A 15,410-nucleotide genomic window follows, 5' to 3' on the forward strand; every position below is an offset into this window, starting at 1 on the left:
CAGAAACCCAGCGTGTCAAGATATAGAGTGAATGAGTGAGTTTAGTTTTACGCCGACTGAACAATATTCCAGCTATATGGCAGCGGTCTGTAAATAATCGAAGTCTGGACTAGATAATCCAGTGATCAACAGCATGAGCATCAATTTGCGCAATTGGGAACCGATGACATGTCAACCAAGTCAGCAAGCCTGACCACCCGATCCCGTTAGTCGTCTCTTATGACAAGCATGGGTTACTGAAGATCAATATTCTAACCTGGACCTTCACGGGTACCAAGATATACCTGTATTTCCCGTATTTAAGCCCACTCATAATTACGCCCATGGGCTTAATAATGGGATAGTTTCCCGTTATTAAGCCCATGGGCCTAAAATAAGATTTCAAATTTTATTGTTTGGAGTGACGTCCCTTTGCAACAGCACATGGCAACCGTCAGCATATGTAACGTTTGTAGTGCACGTTTGTAGTGCAGTTACTGAGTTTGCATGTTTACATGGAGTCCCAAGAGAGGTCAGGTACTCTATACCCATATAGACAACCTCAATCCATATGACTCACACGCAGTCGCAATAAAATATGATAATAACATAGGACACGTTCCTCTAGAACAGTAAAGTATGTACATCTAAAAGAGGGGGTGTCATTCAAGTTCAGGTTTAAGACAATTCTTGGATGATTGTCTAAGGTTCAGATTTCTGTATTACTCCCGTTTATATTAAAGTTCATTCCATTTCATCGTGTCTTTGAATCATTTTCTTCAGTTACAAGCATTTCCCTAATTTAAGCCCGGGGCTTAATTATGGGTGTTTTATTTGTGACCAGGGCTTAAATACGGGAAATCCCGGTAGATACTTCTATGAAGCAATGATATATATATTAATAGCAAAGATGGTCTACTTGTTGAGCGTCGTTATTGAAGGTGGCTGTACAAATATCACATTACAGAACTCAGTGACCAAATTAATACAAACTGCTTTTCTTTTCTTTGTAATTTTAACTAACGACTTAGTTTGTCAATGTGAGCAGACGTCAGTATCTGTGGGAGTAGTCAGATCATTGAAAGGAACTTGTTCCCTTCAGATGAATGAATACGGGTGTCATGAAAGTAGGTCAGTGAAAGAAAATTTCAAAAAACATTTTCATGAAGAAATATCTTTGTTCAGATGGGTGGAGATAAGTTGCAAAATATATGTGAACATTCTCATGATCTGATGGTAGGTCAAATAAGATATTTGAGCTTGCGGAGGTGGGATTGTATGTTTTGATTGTATTCATACAGCGAAGATCCAACTGGTATGGTATGTGTATGAAACAGGACTATCGTCTAGTGACAGTCTTGATGAGACAGCTCGGCATGTGGTGGACGTTGATAGAATATTTATACAGTGCAGGTCATAGGAAGCTGTCGTGTGGAATATTAAATAGTTCAGCAGTGAATGAAATACTTGTTTTCATGTACACGTTTTTATAAACTGTATATTTGTAGATGCTATTGCGTAGTTAAGTGTGTGAGAATGTAAGATGCAGACTTGAAGAAACGATGGATTTACAGTTTAACCTCATTGTGTAAAACGTGGATGTTGAATTGGCAGTCATCTCACACTCACCTTCTGGTTCCCTTTAATCAACCTTGTTTATTTATCATCATGAGTCAGATCTGGACGAATATATCAGTCAAAACAAAATAACATTATGCATGTTACTTATTATTTCTTACAATATCAGGCAAAAAGTGGGACATATGACACCGAAGATAATAAGATTACACAATCTCAAAAAACGTGATTTTTGTTTGTTGGGAATTTTTCCAGATGCCCATGAGTTTGACATAATTATGTTCTTCTGTTGTAAAGTATTCATGTGTGCACATTGAATGACGATAGTCGTGAATGCATGTAGCTATCTTATTTCAGTTTGGATGGGGAAATTTCTCCGTCATATTCCAACTGTTGTGTCAGTGTAAACATGAAGAATATTAGGTCAGTTGATAACACTTTCGATCGTTTCCGTCAAATGTTATCCAATTTTCCTTTGAAATTGTCTGTCACGCTGAAGACCGGGTTCGATTCCCCACATGGGTACAATGTGTGACGCCCATTTCTGGTGTCCCATGCTGTGATATTGCTGGAATATTGCTAAAAGAGGCGTAAAACTAAACTCACTCACTTGCTCATCTTAATCTGAAAAGAAAGGTCCTGATGTTTTTCTCCTTTTGTGAAAGGGCGGTGGGGTAGTCTAGTGGTTAAAGCGTTCGCTTGTCACGCTGAAGACCCGGGTTCGATTCCCTACATGGGTACAATGTGTGAAGCCCATTTCTGGTGTCCCCCGCTGATATTGCTAGAATATTGCTAAAATCGGCATAAAACTAAACTCACTCATTCACCTTTTGTGAAACCCACACCAACCATGGCAATGATGCTGACAAACTTAGACACGTAATTGGTATGGACTGGGCATAAAACCATACTCACTCACTCACTTGCTCACTCCTTTGATGCTGTAAGATGTTTTCTGGTCTGTCCTTGTAATACCTATTTTTCGCAAACCAAAGTGCAACCATTTAGTTGGGCTTAATGCCACTTTGAACAGTATTTCAGTTGTATTACAGCATGTCAGTTTAATATGAGGAAGTGCCCAAAATGGTGACCAATTACTAAGGGTTGCGACAAATGCACTATGAGGCAAATATGTTGTTTTCTTAATATATTGTAATTACGAATATTTATATTCATGAATACTTTATGTTTATATCAAAACAGGTAAAATAACAAAAAATGCCTTGTAATTACTTAACAGTTTAAATGATATTTTCACTAAATATAAAATGTCGCTTACAGCTTATTGACAATGTTGTAAAAGCCGTGGCAAAACAATATATTGGCAAGATTCCATTTTGTTTATCTCACTTAGATAAACAACAAATTAGTTTCCAGAAAAAACACTCTTAAAATATTCATAAATATTTGGTTCTAGTGACAGCGGATAATGAATTGAATCCTTGAAGGGATACACCTTGATTCACCAGATACACACGTGAATGGTAACAGGACTAATGTCCAATGGCTTCACTTTTGTGAACTGACAAGCACAGGTGTGGGCATTCCTAGAAACGTAATCTTGGTCAACTAGAACGCAAACCCATGGCCATAGATTTCTTGAATGTTCAGGGGTGGTGGGGGAGCTAGCCTTGTAGTTAAAGCATTGGCTTGTCATGCAGAAGACCCAGGTTCAATTTCCCACGTGGGTACAATGTGTGAAGCCCATGTCTGGTGTCCCCTGCCGTAATATTGCTGGAATATTGCTTAAAGCGGTGTAAAAGCATACTCACTCACTCACTCACTCACTCACTCACTCACTCACTCACTCACTCACTCACTCACTCACTCACAGACAGACAGACATACATACATACATACATACATACATACATACATACATACATACATACATACATACATACATACATACATACATACATACATACATACATACATACATACATACATACATACATACCCAAGAATTTAGGATGTTTGAAGGGAAATAAAACTGTCTCTAGTTGATGTCAACAGTTATGAGGTTAGTATTGATGTATGGGAGCCCGATGTTGTCCGATGTTATCAAGAGACTGTACAGGAGACCGACACACATTGTTGAGACAACTCAATAGGTTTTCAAGTCTGCTCTACTGTGACTAATATGTACACTGTGTGTGGAGAAGTCACAATCAGATCAGGTCGCATTTAATTCAATTTTGTGTTCGTGTGAGAGAAAAAGAAGTCACGCAAGAAGCTTAAATGTGTCTAGATATAGAACTATAATTCAGATACAATTAATTGCCTGTATGATCTCGGTTGAAGGGTTTTGTGAATGCCCTCAGCAACTTCATGACCTAGTCTAGCCTTCACTAGCCAGTGTCCTGAAGTATTGGAATTATTGATTTGACTTGGTTCTACATTAGAGGACATTTGCACTATTGTCAAGATTTTCAGAGATTCTTTTTTTATTTCGCTTTCAATTACAGACTATCCTGTGGTTGTCCTGTGTTGGAATAACATATTTACTCAGATTACAGAGCTCCAGATAAGATTTAGCTAATGTGGGTACTGTACCCACTGTATTTTTTTGGAGTGGGTATTGTGAATGTTGAGTGGGTATTTCATTTTCCGTTACCCACTGCTTTCAAATATGTACGTATTTCAGTCATTTTACACACCTAAGTATCGTGTCATTGAGTAAGTTTACTAAGCAGGTATGTTCTGCCTTATGTCATACCTAATCAAAACCAACTTAAATATAAGGGAAATGATTTCATAAAAAATCAGTCATCCTATACTGACATTACAACACTAGTCCTATACTAACAGTACAACTTGATAGCAGTCAATATCTTTTTCATTACGCAAGCGATTTTTATAAGTATATTCCGTACGCATTTGTTTTAAACTCTTTACGTATCTAACAGTTTAAATGTGTAATTGGTACGCAATAATTATTTTTCAGTGCGTAATTGGAAATTTTCTATGCGTATCTAACGCAGCTTATCTGGACCTCTGAGATTATGATCTAAGGTTTGTCAGTACCATGGCTCTGGCATTTACCAGTGGTAAACATATTTGACAGGTTGTCCTCTCATGTGAACCTGAGATGTATCTCAAAACTTCAAAACAGTATAAAACCAAATTCACTTACTCAGTAAATGCTTTAAGCAAAGATTTGTGGAGAATTTATGTTTACAATGGAATGGGTACTTCAGTTTAGTGGGTGCTGTATTTCAATATGTGTTGTGCAGAGGACCTAGCCAGCTTGAAGCTAAGCTAGGCTTATGAGACAATCTATTTAAGCCATCACTCTTCCAGGGGACTATAGTGTTTGTTTTTCAGGTGACCAGCACTAGATTGTTTACCCTGATGCGGACAAGGGGTAGTCATTTTATTATGTGATAAAAAAATTGTACTAAACAAAAATTGTATTCACCTCCAAATATTACAATGTACAAATGTGTGTGTTATAATCAATATCCCAGTGATATCACAGTTATCCAAGAGATATGACCAGTATCCCAGATACGTCACAGATATCCAAGAGATATGACCAGTATCCCAGATACGTCACAGATATCCAAGAAATATGACCAGTATCCCAGATACGTCACAGTTATCCAAGAGATATGACCAGTATCCCAGATACGTCACAGTTATCCAAGATATATGACCAATATCCCAGATACGTCACAGATATCCAAGAGATATGGCCAATATCCCAGATACATCACAGATATCCAAGAGATATGACCAGTATCCCAGATACGTCACAGTTATCCAAGAGATATGACCGATATCCCAGATACGTCACAGATATCCAGGAGGTATTACCGATATCCCAGATACATCACAGATATCCAAGAGATATTTCAGTGTTATTATAAGGGTAATGCTATTTTTGAGGGCATTAAATGATAATGCCCTCAAAAATAGCATTACCGTTATTATTGCTAAAATACATGGAATTTGTGTTGGAAAGAAAAAGGAGACAATGAAGGAATTTGACTGTAAGTTTACCCAAATCAACTTCTGACGAGGTTGACTGCCTGAATGCAATTACGTCATCGAACAATTCAAGTGACGTCACAACAGAAAGTGACGATATTCGACCTTGGCCTTTGGCAAGACCATAGCCTGCAACATGTCAAACTATGTCAGTGTTCGGTTTTGGTCCATCAACAGCCTTAATAGTGCAATTGTTAAGGTTAGCATCAACAAGAAAGCCAATATTACCGCTATTTAAAGCGGGAATTCGGGTTGCTTTGACTTGTTTGACCCAGAATATCTACCAGTCGAAAGCCAATTAATGTCGAATGAACCGTAAGCCCACGCACCCACTATGACGTCACTTGACAACAGAACTGATAGTGGCCCGTCGTTAAGGTTGAGCGGTCCAATATCATTTGCAGCGGCCCGCAAATTTCTGATAATGGGAGGGCCGTTTCATGATAATTCCATGTATTTTAGCTATAATTGGGATTTAGAATGAAAACACTGTGTTTTGGATTCAGACGAAAAATTTATTTGAGCCTATGTGTGGGATTGTGATGGGAATCCTGTGTGCTTGCTATGTTTCAGGCATGTGGACAGTTCATAGTGACCCCTGAAGTGATGACAAAGGCCAAGAAGAAGATGGTCGTGATGCATCCCCTTCCTCGTGTGTTCGAGATCAGGTACGTGCCAACTGAAAACATCTTCTGGATGAGCGTATTGCAACCTGAAATATTTCCAATAGCAGAAATTCCACAAGTATAGTCTGTTTGCGGTGAAAATGTACAGATGAATTTCACTTTAAACAAAAAAGTAAATCAAATAAAGTGAAATTAAGATTGCGAATCCTCATAATTTTACCTTGCCATTTGAAAATTTAAGTCTCAGAATTTTATTCAACTTGGGATGAAAGTTGTTTAACAAACGATCATAGTTTTAAATCGGTATTATTGGTTTGTATTACAAGGGGGTATGCACATAAAATGAAACACCGATATCAAGGAGGGTTGGTCTAAGTTAACGCTCATCACGTATGGCACGTGCATTTGTTTCACTGTTCCAACTACTGCGCTTAAATGTTCAATTGACAAGGTAGAATTATGAGGATTCGCAATCTTAATTTCACTTTATTCGATTTACATTTTTGTTTAAAGTGCAATTCACCGGTACATTTTCACTGCAAACAGACTATAGTGGAAGACTCCGAATGGAAGGACTGGGGCAGACGCCGTCTGTATCTCTCCTATGTCTGTGATGGAGCATCTGCTAGTGGCTAGAGGATCTGTTTAGTGGTTTGTTCAGTGGTTCCATTACTTACAGTAACGTAAATAAAGATGTTAAGAGATAAATAGAGATTATTTCACGAGCAAGTGTGTCATACGACTTATAAGAAACGAGTGTGAAATTTTGTATTGCCCGAGCGAGAGCAAGGGCAATACACCATTTTGCACAAGTTTCGTATAAGTCGTGTGGCACCCTTGCTTGTGTAATAATTGCTTTATTATCCATTTATTCATGTATATTTGTGCAGTAAAACACGGTAAGCAAGTGTGACTGCCCTGTTCATTGACGTCACTTACAGTTGTTTGATGACGTCACAGACGATGAAATATAGAAACAATGGTTGCTAGGCAAAAGTGATATGTGCACGTGTGTACATATGATATATATGACACTGGTTATGTTTCACCATATGGATAATAATACATCTGGTAAACTTCCTGCAGTGGTCTGCTGGGTGTCAGTTAACTGTGTCTGAGGGTAGTATGATGTTTAGTTTCTGGTAAACTTCCTGCAGTGGTCTGCTGGGTGTCAGTTAACTGTGTCTGAGGGTAGTATGATGTTTAGTTTCTGGTAAACTTCCTGCAGCGGTCCGCTAGGTGTCAGTTAACTGTGTCTGAGTGTAGTATGATGTTTAGTTTCTGGTAAACTTCCTGCAGTGGTCCGCTAGGTGTCAGTTAACTGTGTCTGAGTGTAGTATTATGTTTAGTTTCTGGTAAACTTCCTGCAGTGGTCCGCTAGGTGTCAGTTAACTGTGTCTGAGTGTAGTATTATGTTTAGTTTCTGGTAAACTTCCTGCAGTGGTCCGCTAGGTGTCAGTTAACTGTGTCTGAGTGTAGTATGATGTTTAGTTTCTGGTTAACTTCCTGCAGCGGTCCGCTAGGTGTCAGTTAACTGTGTCTGAGTGTAGTATGATGTTTAGTTTCTGGTAAACTTCCTGCAGTGGTCCGCTAGGTGTCAGTTAACTGTGTCTGAGTGTAGTATTATGTTTAGTTTCTGGTAAACTTCCTGCAGTGGTCGGCTAGGTGTCAGTTAACTGTGTCTGAGTGTAGTATGATGTTTAGTTTCTGGTTAACTTCCTGCAGTGGTCTGCTAGGTGTCAGTTAACTGTGTCTGAGTGTAGTATTTATGTTTAGTTTCTGGTAAACTTCCTGCAGTGGTCTGCTAGGTGTCAGTTAACTGTGTCTGAGTGTAGTATGATGTTTAGTTTCTGGTTAACTTCCTGCAGCGGTCCGCTAGGTGTCAGTTAACTGTGTCTGAGTGTAGTATTATGTTTAGTTTCTGGTAAACTTCCTGCAGTGGTCTGCTAGGTGTCAGTTAACTGTGTCTGAGTGTAGTATTTATGTTTAGTTTCTGGTAAACTTCCTGCAGTGGTCGGCTAGGTGTCAGTTAACTGTGTCTGAGTGTAGTATTATGTTTAGTTTCTGGTAAACTTCCTGCAGTGGTCTGCTAGGTGTCAGTTAACTGTGTCTGAGTGTAGTATTATCTTTAGTTTCTGGTAAACTTCCTGCAGTGGTCGGCTGGGTGTCAGTTAACTGTGTCTGAGTGTAGTATTATGTTTAGTTTCTGGTAAACTTCCTGCAGTGGTCCGCTAGGTGTCAGTTAACTGTGTCTGAGTGTAGTATTTATGTTTAGTTTCTGGTAAACTTCCTGCAGTGGTCGGCTAGGTGTCAGTTAACTGTGTCTGAGTGTAGTATTTATGTTTAGTTTCTGGTAAACTTCCTGCAGTGGTCTGCTAGGTGTCAGTTAACTGTGTCTGAGTGTAGTATTATCTTTAGTTTCTGGTAAACTTCCTGCAGTGGTCTGCTAGGTGTCAGTTAACTGTGTCTGAGTGTAGTATGATGTTTAGTTTCTGGTTAACTTCCTGCAGCGGTCCGCTAGGTGTCAGTTAACTGTGTCTGAGTGTAGTATGATGTTTAGTTTCTGGTAAACTTCCTGCAGTGGTCCGCTAGGTGTCAGTTAACTGTGTCTGAGTGTAGTATTATGTTTAGTTTCTGGTAAACTTCCTGCAGTGGTCTGCTAGGTGTCAGTTAACTGTGTCTGAGTGTAGTATTATGTTTAGTTTCTGGTAAACTTCCTGCAGTGGTCTGCTAGGTGTCAGTTAACTGTGTCTGAGTGTAGTATTTATGTTTAGTTTCTGGTAAACTTCCTGCAGTGGTCGGCTAGGTGTCAGTTAACTGTGTCTGAGTGTAGTATTATGTTTAGTTTCTGGTAAACTTCCTGCAGTGGTCGGCTAGGTGTCAGTTAACTGTGTCTGAGTGTAGTATTTATGTTTAGTTTCTGGTAAACTTCCTGCAGTGGTCGGCTAGGTGTCAGTTAACTGTGTCTGAGTGTAGTATTATGTTTAGTTTCTGGTAAACTTCCTGCAGTGGTCTGCTAGGTGTCAGTTAACTGTGTCTGAGTGTAGTATTATCTTTAGTTTCTGGTAAACTTCCTGCAGTGGTCTGCTGGGTGTCAGTTAACTGTGTCTGAGTGTAGTATTATGTTTAGTTTCTGGTAAACTTCCTGCAGTGGTCCGCTAGGTGTCAGTTAACTGTGTCTGAGTGTAGTATTTATGTTTAGTTTCTGGTAAACTTCCTGCAGTGGTCGGCTAGGTGTCAGTTAACTGTGTCTGAGTGTAGTATTTATGTTTAGTTTCTGGTAAACTTCCTGCAGTGGTCTGCTAGGTGTCAGTTAACTGTGTCTGAGTGTAGTATTATCTTTAGTTTCTGGTAAACTTCCTGCAGTGGTCTGCTAGGTGTCAGTTAACTGTGTCTGAGTGTAGTATGATGTTTAGTTTCTGGTTAACTTCCTGCAGCGGTCCGCTAGGTGTCAGTTAACTGTGTCTGAGTGTAGTATGATGTTTAGTTTCTGGTAAACTTCCTGCAGTGGTCCGCTAGGTGTCAGTTAACTGTGTCTGAGTGTAGTATTATGTTTAGTTTCTGGTAAACTTCCTGCAGTGGTCTGCTAGGTGTCAGTTAACTGTGTCTGAGTGTAGTATTATGTTTAGTTTCTGGTAAACTTCCTGCAGTGGTCTGCTAGGTGTCAGTTAACTGTGTCTGAGTGTAGTATTTATGTTTAGTTTCTGGTAAACTTCCTGCAGTGGTCGGCTAGGTGTCAGTTAACTGTGTCTGAGTGTAGTATTATGTTTAGTTTCTGGTAAACTTCCTGCAGTGGTCGGCTAGGTGTCAGTTAACTGTGTCTGAGTGTAGTATTTATGTTTAGTTTCTGGTAAACTTCCTGCAGTGGTCTGCTAGGTGTCAGTTAACTGTGTCTGAGTGTAGTATTATCTTTAGTTTCTGGTAAACTTCCTGCAGCGGTCCGCTAGGTGTCAGTTAACTGTGTCTGAGTGTAGTATTATGTTTAGTTTCTGGTAAACTTCCTGCAGTGGTCGGCTGGGTGTCAGTTAACTGTGTCTGAGTGTAGTATTATGTTTAGTTTCTGGTAAACTTCCTGCAGTGGTCTGCTAGGTGTCAGTTAACTGTGTCTGAGTGTAGTATTTATGTTTAGTTTCTGGTAAACTTCCTGCAGTGGTCGGCTAGGTGTCAGTTAACTGTGTCTGAGTGTAGTATTATGTTTAGTTTCTGGTAAACTTCCTGCAGTGGTCGGCTAGGTGTCAGTTAACTGTGTCTGAGTGTAGTATTTATGTTTAGTTTCTGGTAAACTTCCTGCAGTGGTCTGCTAGGTGTCAGTTAACTGTGTCTGAGTGTAGTATTATCTTTAGTTTCTGGTAAACTTCCTGCAGCGGTCCGCTAGGTGTCAGTTAACTGTGTCTGAGTGTAGTATTATGTTTAGTTTCTGGTAAACTTCCTGCAGTGGTCGGCTGGGTGTCAGTTAACTGTGTCTGAGTGTAGTATTATGTTTAGTTTCTGGTAAACTTCCTGCAGTGGTCTGCTAGGTGTCAGTTAACTGTGTCTGAGTGTAGTATTTATGTTTAGTTTCTGGTAAACTTCCTGCAGTGGTCCGCTAGGTGTCAGTTAACTGTGTCTGAGTGTAGTATTTATGTTTAGTTTCTGGTAAACTTCCTGCAGTGGTCTGCTAGGTGTCAGTTAACTGTGTCTGAGTGTAGTATTATCTTTAGTTTCTGGTAAACTTCCTGCAGTGGTCTGCTAGGTGTCAGTTAACTGTGTCTGAGTGTAGTATTATCTTTAGTTTCTGGTAAACTTCCTGCAGTGGTCGGCTGGGTGTCAGTTAACTGTGTCTGAGGGTAGTATGATGTTTAGTTTCTGGTAAACTTCCTGCAGTGGTCCGCTAGGTGTCAGTTAACTGTGTCTGAGTGTAGTATTATGTTTAGTTTCTGGTAAACTTCCTGCAGTGGTCTGCTAGGTGTCAGTTAACTGTGTCTGAGTGTAGTATGATGTTTAGTTTCTGGTTAACTTCCTGCAGCGGTCCGCTAGGTGTCAGTTAACTGTGTCTGAGTGTAGTATTATGTTTAGTTTCTGGTAAACTTCCTGCAGTGGTTTGCTAGGTGTCAGTTAACTGTGTCTGAGTGTAGTATTTATGTTTAGTTTCTGGTAAACTTCCTGCAGTGGTCGGCTAGGTGTCAGTTAACTGTGTCTGAGTGTAGTATTATGTTTAGTTTCTGGTAAACTTCATGCAGTGGTCTGCTAGGTGTCAGTTAACTGTGTCTGAGTGTAGTATTATGTTTAGTTTCTGGTAAACTTCCTGCAGTGGTCTGCTAGGTGTCAGTTAACTGTGTCTGAGTGTAGTATTATCTTTAGTTTCTGGTAAACTTCCTGCAGTGGTCGGCTGGGTGTCAGTAAACTGTGTCTGAGTGTAGTATTATGTTTAGTTTCTGGTAAACTTCCTGCAGTGGTCCGCTAGGTGTCAGTTAACTGTGTCTGAGTGTAGTATTATGTTTAGTTTCTGGTAAACTTCCTGCAGTGGTCGGCTGGGTGTCAGTTAACTGTGTCTGAGGGTAGTATTATCTTTAGTTTCTGGTAAACTTCCTGCAGTGGTCCGCTGGGTGTCAGTTAACTGTGTCTGAGGGTAGTATTATCTTTAGTTTCTGGTAAACTTCCTGCAGTGGTCTGCTAGGTGTCAGTTAACTGTGTCTGAGTGTAGTATTATCTTTAGTTTCTGGTAAAATTCCTGCAGTGGTCGGCTGGGTGTCAGTTAACTGTGTCTGAGGGTAGTATTATCTTTAGTTTCTGGTAAACTTCCTGCAGTGGTCCGCTGGGTGTCAGTTAACTGTGTCTGAGGGTAGTATTATGTTTAGTTTCTGGTAAACTTCCTGCAGTGGTCGGCTAGGTGTCAGTTAACTGTGTCTGAACATAGTATTCATGTTTAGTTCACTGTGTGTAAGTGTTGCAGTCATGTTTAGGTAGGTGGGTGAACAGACCTACCCACCTACCCACACGGTTTATATTACTGTCGGGCTTATTTTACCTTGAGTGACAAGGGTCAGTGTTCCTTCCCTTCCTTTGAGTAGTATATTCAGTAACAATGACTCGCTGTCCCTGGGGATGGTATCTAGATACCGGATGCAGGCAATGCACCACGATACAGTCTACATGCACTCAGCGCCCTGTGAAAGTCGACGTCAATACTTCAATATATTCATGTTATTAATGCACTAGAATACTATAATCAATTTAATTGCAAATTGTTTCATAAACGTTTTTATGACTCAGATATCATATGCTGCACTTGTGACCTTTAGGGAAAGTAGGTCAGTCAGTCATGCTTGGAGTAAGTTGAGCTGGGTGTGTTTCATGATGTGCTTGCTGCATAGCGGAAATCTAGATGTAGAATGCTATCTTGGCAATACACTGAACTAGAAATGGAGCAAGTGTCTTCCCTATCGGTATAATGTAGCAATATATACTTCTAAAAACCGGATTGATTCAAATATCTGCGGGGCGGTGGGGTAGCCTAGTGGTTAAAGCGTTGGCTTGTCACGCCGAACACCAGGTTCGAATCCCCACACGGGTACAATGTGTGAAGCTTATTTCTGGTGTTCCCCGCCGTGATGTTGCTGGAATATTGCTAAAAGCTGCGTAAAACCAAACTCAGTCAGTGAGTCAAATATCTGCATATATATCCATGCCTGAATCTATGGTTGTGAGTTTCCAGTCCAGATGGGGTGGTTGGGTAGCCTAGTGGATAAAGCGTTCGCCGTCATGCCGAAAACCCACGTTAGATTCCCCACATGAGTAGATTAGAGTATAGCCCATTTCTGGTGTCCCCCCGCCATGATATTGCTGGAATAGTGCTAAAAGCAGCGTAAAATGACTCACTCACTCCAACCCAGACGAGGATTCTTGGTTTGTCATCCTCTGCATCAGTTTTAGTCAACGTGAAAATCATCCCGCATGGGAATCGCTTCAAGCTTGCATTCCACATCAAGCTGACAGGTCATGTTATATCTGGAATACTGTAAAAGGTAGTGTTAAGGAAACACACTCATTGGGCCTGTCTACCATTATTGCCAATTTGTGTTCCAGCTCCAGCTTCGACTCAGATCCCCGTGCTGCATACTTCCGCCAGGCCGAGAATGGCATGTATGTTCGCATGTCCTTGTTGGCCCTTGTCCTGGGGAAATGCTGACCTCACACCACAGCCTACATTCAGACGGACATTGGACAACCAAACACACATTCAGATGGACATTGGACAACCAATCACATATTGAGGCATATCTCGTACAACCATTGACACATTAAGACAGAGCATGGACAAAAATTCACTCACACACACAGAGCTTGACAACCATTCACATAATCAGAAGTACCTTGGAAGATCATCCACACATTGAAACGAAGCTTGGACAACCATTCATACATTGAAAGAAAGCTTGAACAACCATTCACATATTCGAGCAGACTGTGGACAACCAATCACATATTCAGATGGACCATGGACAACCATTCTCGTATTCAGTTGGACTGTGGACAACCATTCACATATTCAGACGGACTGTGGACAACCATTCATGTATTCAGACGGACCGTGGACAACCATTCACGTATTCAGACGGACCGTGGACAACCAATCACATATTCAGACGGACCGTGGACAACCATTCACGTATTCAGACGGACCGTGGACAACCATTCACGTATTCAGACGGACCGTGGACAACCATTCACGTATTCAGACGGACCGTGGACAACCATTCACACATTGAGATTGACAACTTTCAGCACACTGGAGGGACCGTGGACCTCGGACAACCATTCACACATTGAGGTGGGCTTTAGACAACCATCAGCTCACTGGAGAGTCCTTGGACAACCATCAACACTGTGATGGACAAAAGCAACCATGTTTGGTTGTGGTTTAAACTATATCTTTCGAATGAAATACTTGAGAAAATTTATGACTCGATTTTTCTGATGATCCTATTCTGTTGAAAGGTGGGTCTTTTTGCAAGGTTTTATTCATGAAAGCCATTTTGCCTTTACCATTGCCGTAAGCTTTGGATAGGCAGCATCTCTGTAAGCTTAGCGTATATTCTACCATGAAATAACATTGATTGGTGCACATGTTGGATTATTTCCAAAAACAAATTGTATCACTGCACTGTGTGTCTGTCAGCATGCCTTTTTACCTGTGTTTCTCAGACTATCTCATTTCTTACACTGGCGTCTCAATCTTACCTCACCGACTGTCTCAGTCATAGCTCACCAAGTCTCTCTATCTTAGCTCACCGAGTGTCTCAATCATAGCTCTCTGAGTCACCCCATCTTAGCTCACCGGGGGCGGTGGGGTAGTCTAGTGGTTAAAGCGTTGGCTCGTCACGCCGAAGACCCGGGTTCGAATCCCCACATGGGTACAATGAGTGAAGCCCATTTCTGGTGTCCCCCGCCGTGATATTGCTGGAATATTGCTAAAAGCGGCGTAAAACCAAACTCAGTCAGTCAGTCTTAGCTTACCGAGTATCTCAATCATAGCTCTCCGAGTCTCCCCATCTTAGCTCACCGAGTGTCTCAATCATAGCTCACCGAGTGTCTCAATCATAGCTCACCGAGTGTCTCAATCATAGCTCACCGAGTGTCTCAATCATAGCTCACCGAGTGTCTCAACTATGATACATATTTCTCACCCATGTCCAACTGTCACTGTATGTGTCATTTTTCATAACAACTTCAGAATCTCAAGAATGTATTGGAGTATACATCGTAATGCAAGTAGAAGAAAATATCTGTATATTAGAGAGGGATGTCTGGTATTATTGGGAGCTTCATCGTTTGTTGTGTAATCCTTTCATACAGCTACAGCAGAATAAATCTTCATGCATATCTGCAGACTAAAGTGTAATGTCCATGTTTCAATGTTAAATATTCATACCAACTTAAGAATGTTCCAAGCATTTTTATGTAAAACTTTTGTGCTCCTGCATGTATACTTCTCAAAACAAGTTACGGAACACCCACAATTGGTGTTGCAATACACACCAGCCATGAGAGAGATTATCTAAAGTTCTTTTAGAAAATCAGGTGTTCTGTAACTTTTTATGAGAACATGTAGTATATATTTCAGCTTTTGATATCACACCTTGTTCACGGACAATATTAAGGGGGGAATAATGTTTTGTTAAGATTCCAGGTGTTCCCTTACTTTACCCTGTCAGTATATACACTGAAACATGTATTAGGTATTGTGTATAACAT

General features: G+C 40.5%; 1 protein-coding gene across 1 annotated transcript in view; it reads left to right on the forward strand.

The window, feature by feature from the left end:
• Positions 1 to 15,205, forward strand: part of LOC124262101 (CAD protein-like) — a 108,561-nt gene extending 93,356 nt beyond the window's left edge. Inside the window, 2 exon segments of the mRNA XM_046696546.1 lie at positions 6,124 to 6,218; positions 13,242 to 15,205. Of these exon segments, the coding sequence (XP_046552502.1) occupies positions 6,124 to 6,218; positions 13,242 to 13,344 (198 nt within the window). The 3' untranslated portion in view covers positions 13,345 to 15,205.
• The last annotated feature ends 205 nt before the right edge of the window (positions 15,206 to 15,410 follow it).

The sequence above is a fragment of the Haliotis rubra genome, unplaced genomic scaffold, assembly GCF_003918875.1.
Source record: "Haliotis rubra isolate DU_JTF1 unplaced genomic scaffold, ASM391887v1 Scf820, whole genome shotgun sequence".
Taxonomy (NCBI): Eukaryota; Metazoa; Mollusca; class Gastropoda; order Lepetellida; family Haliotidae; genus Haliotis; species Haliotis rubra.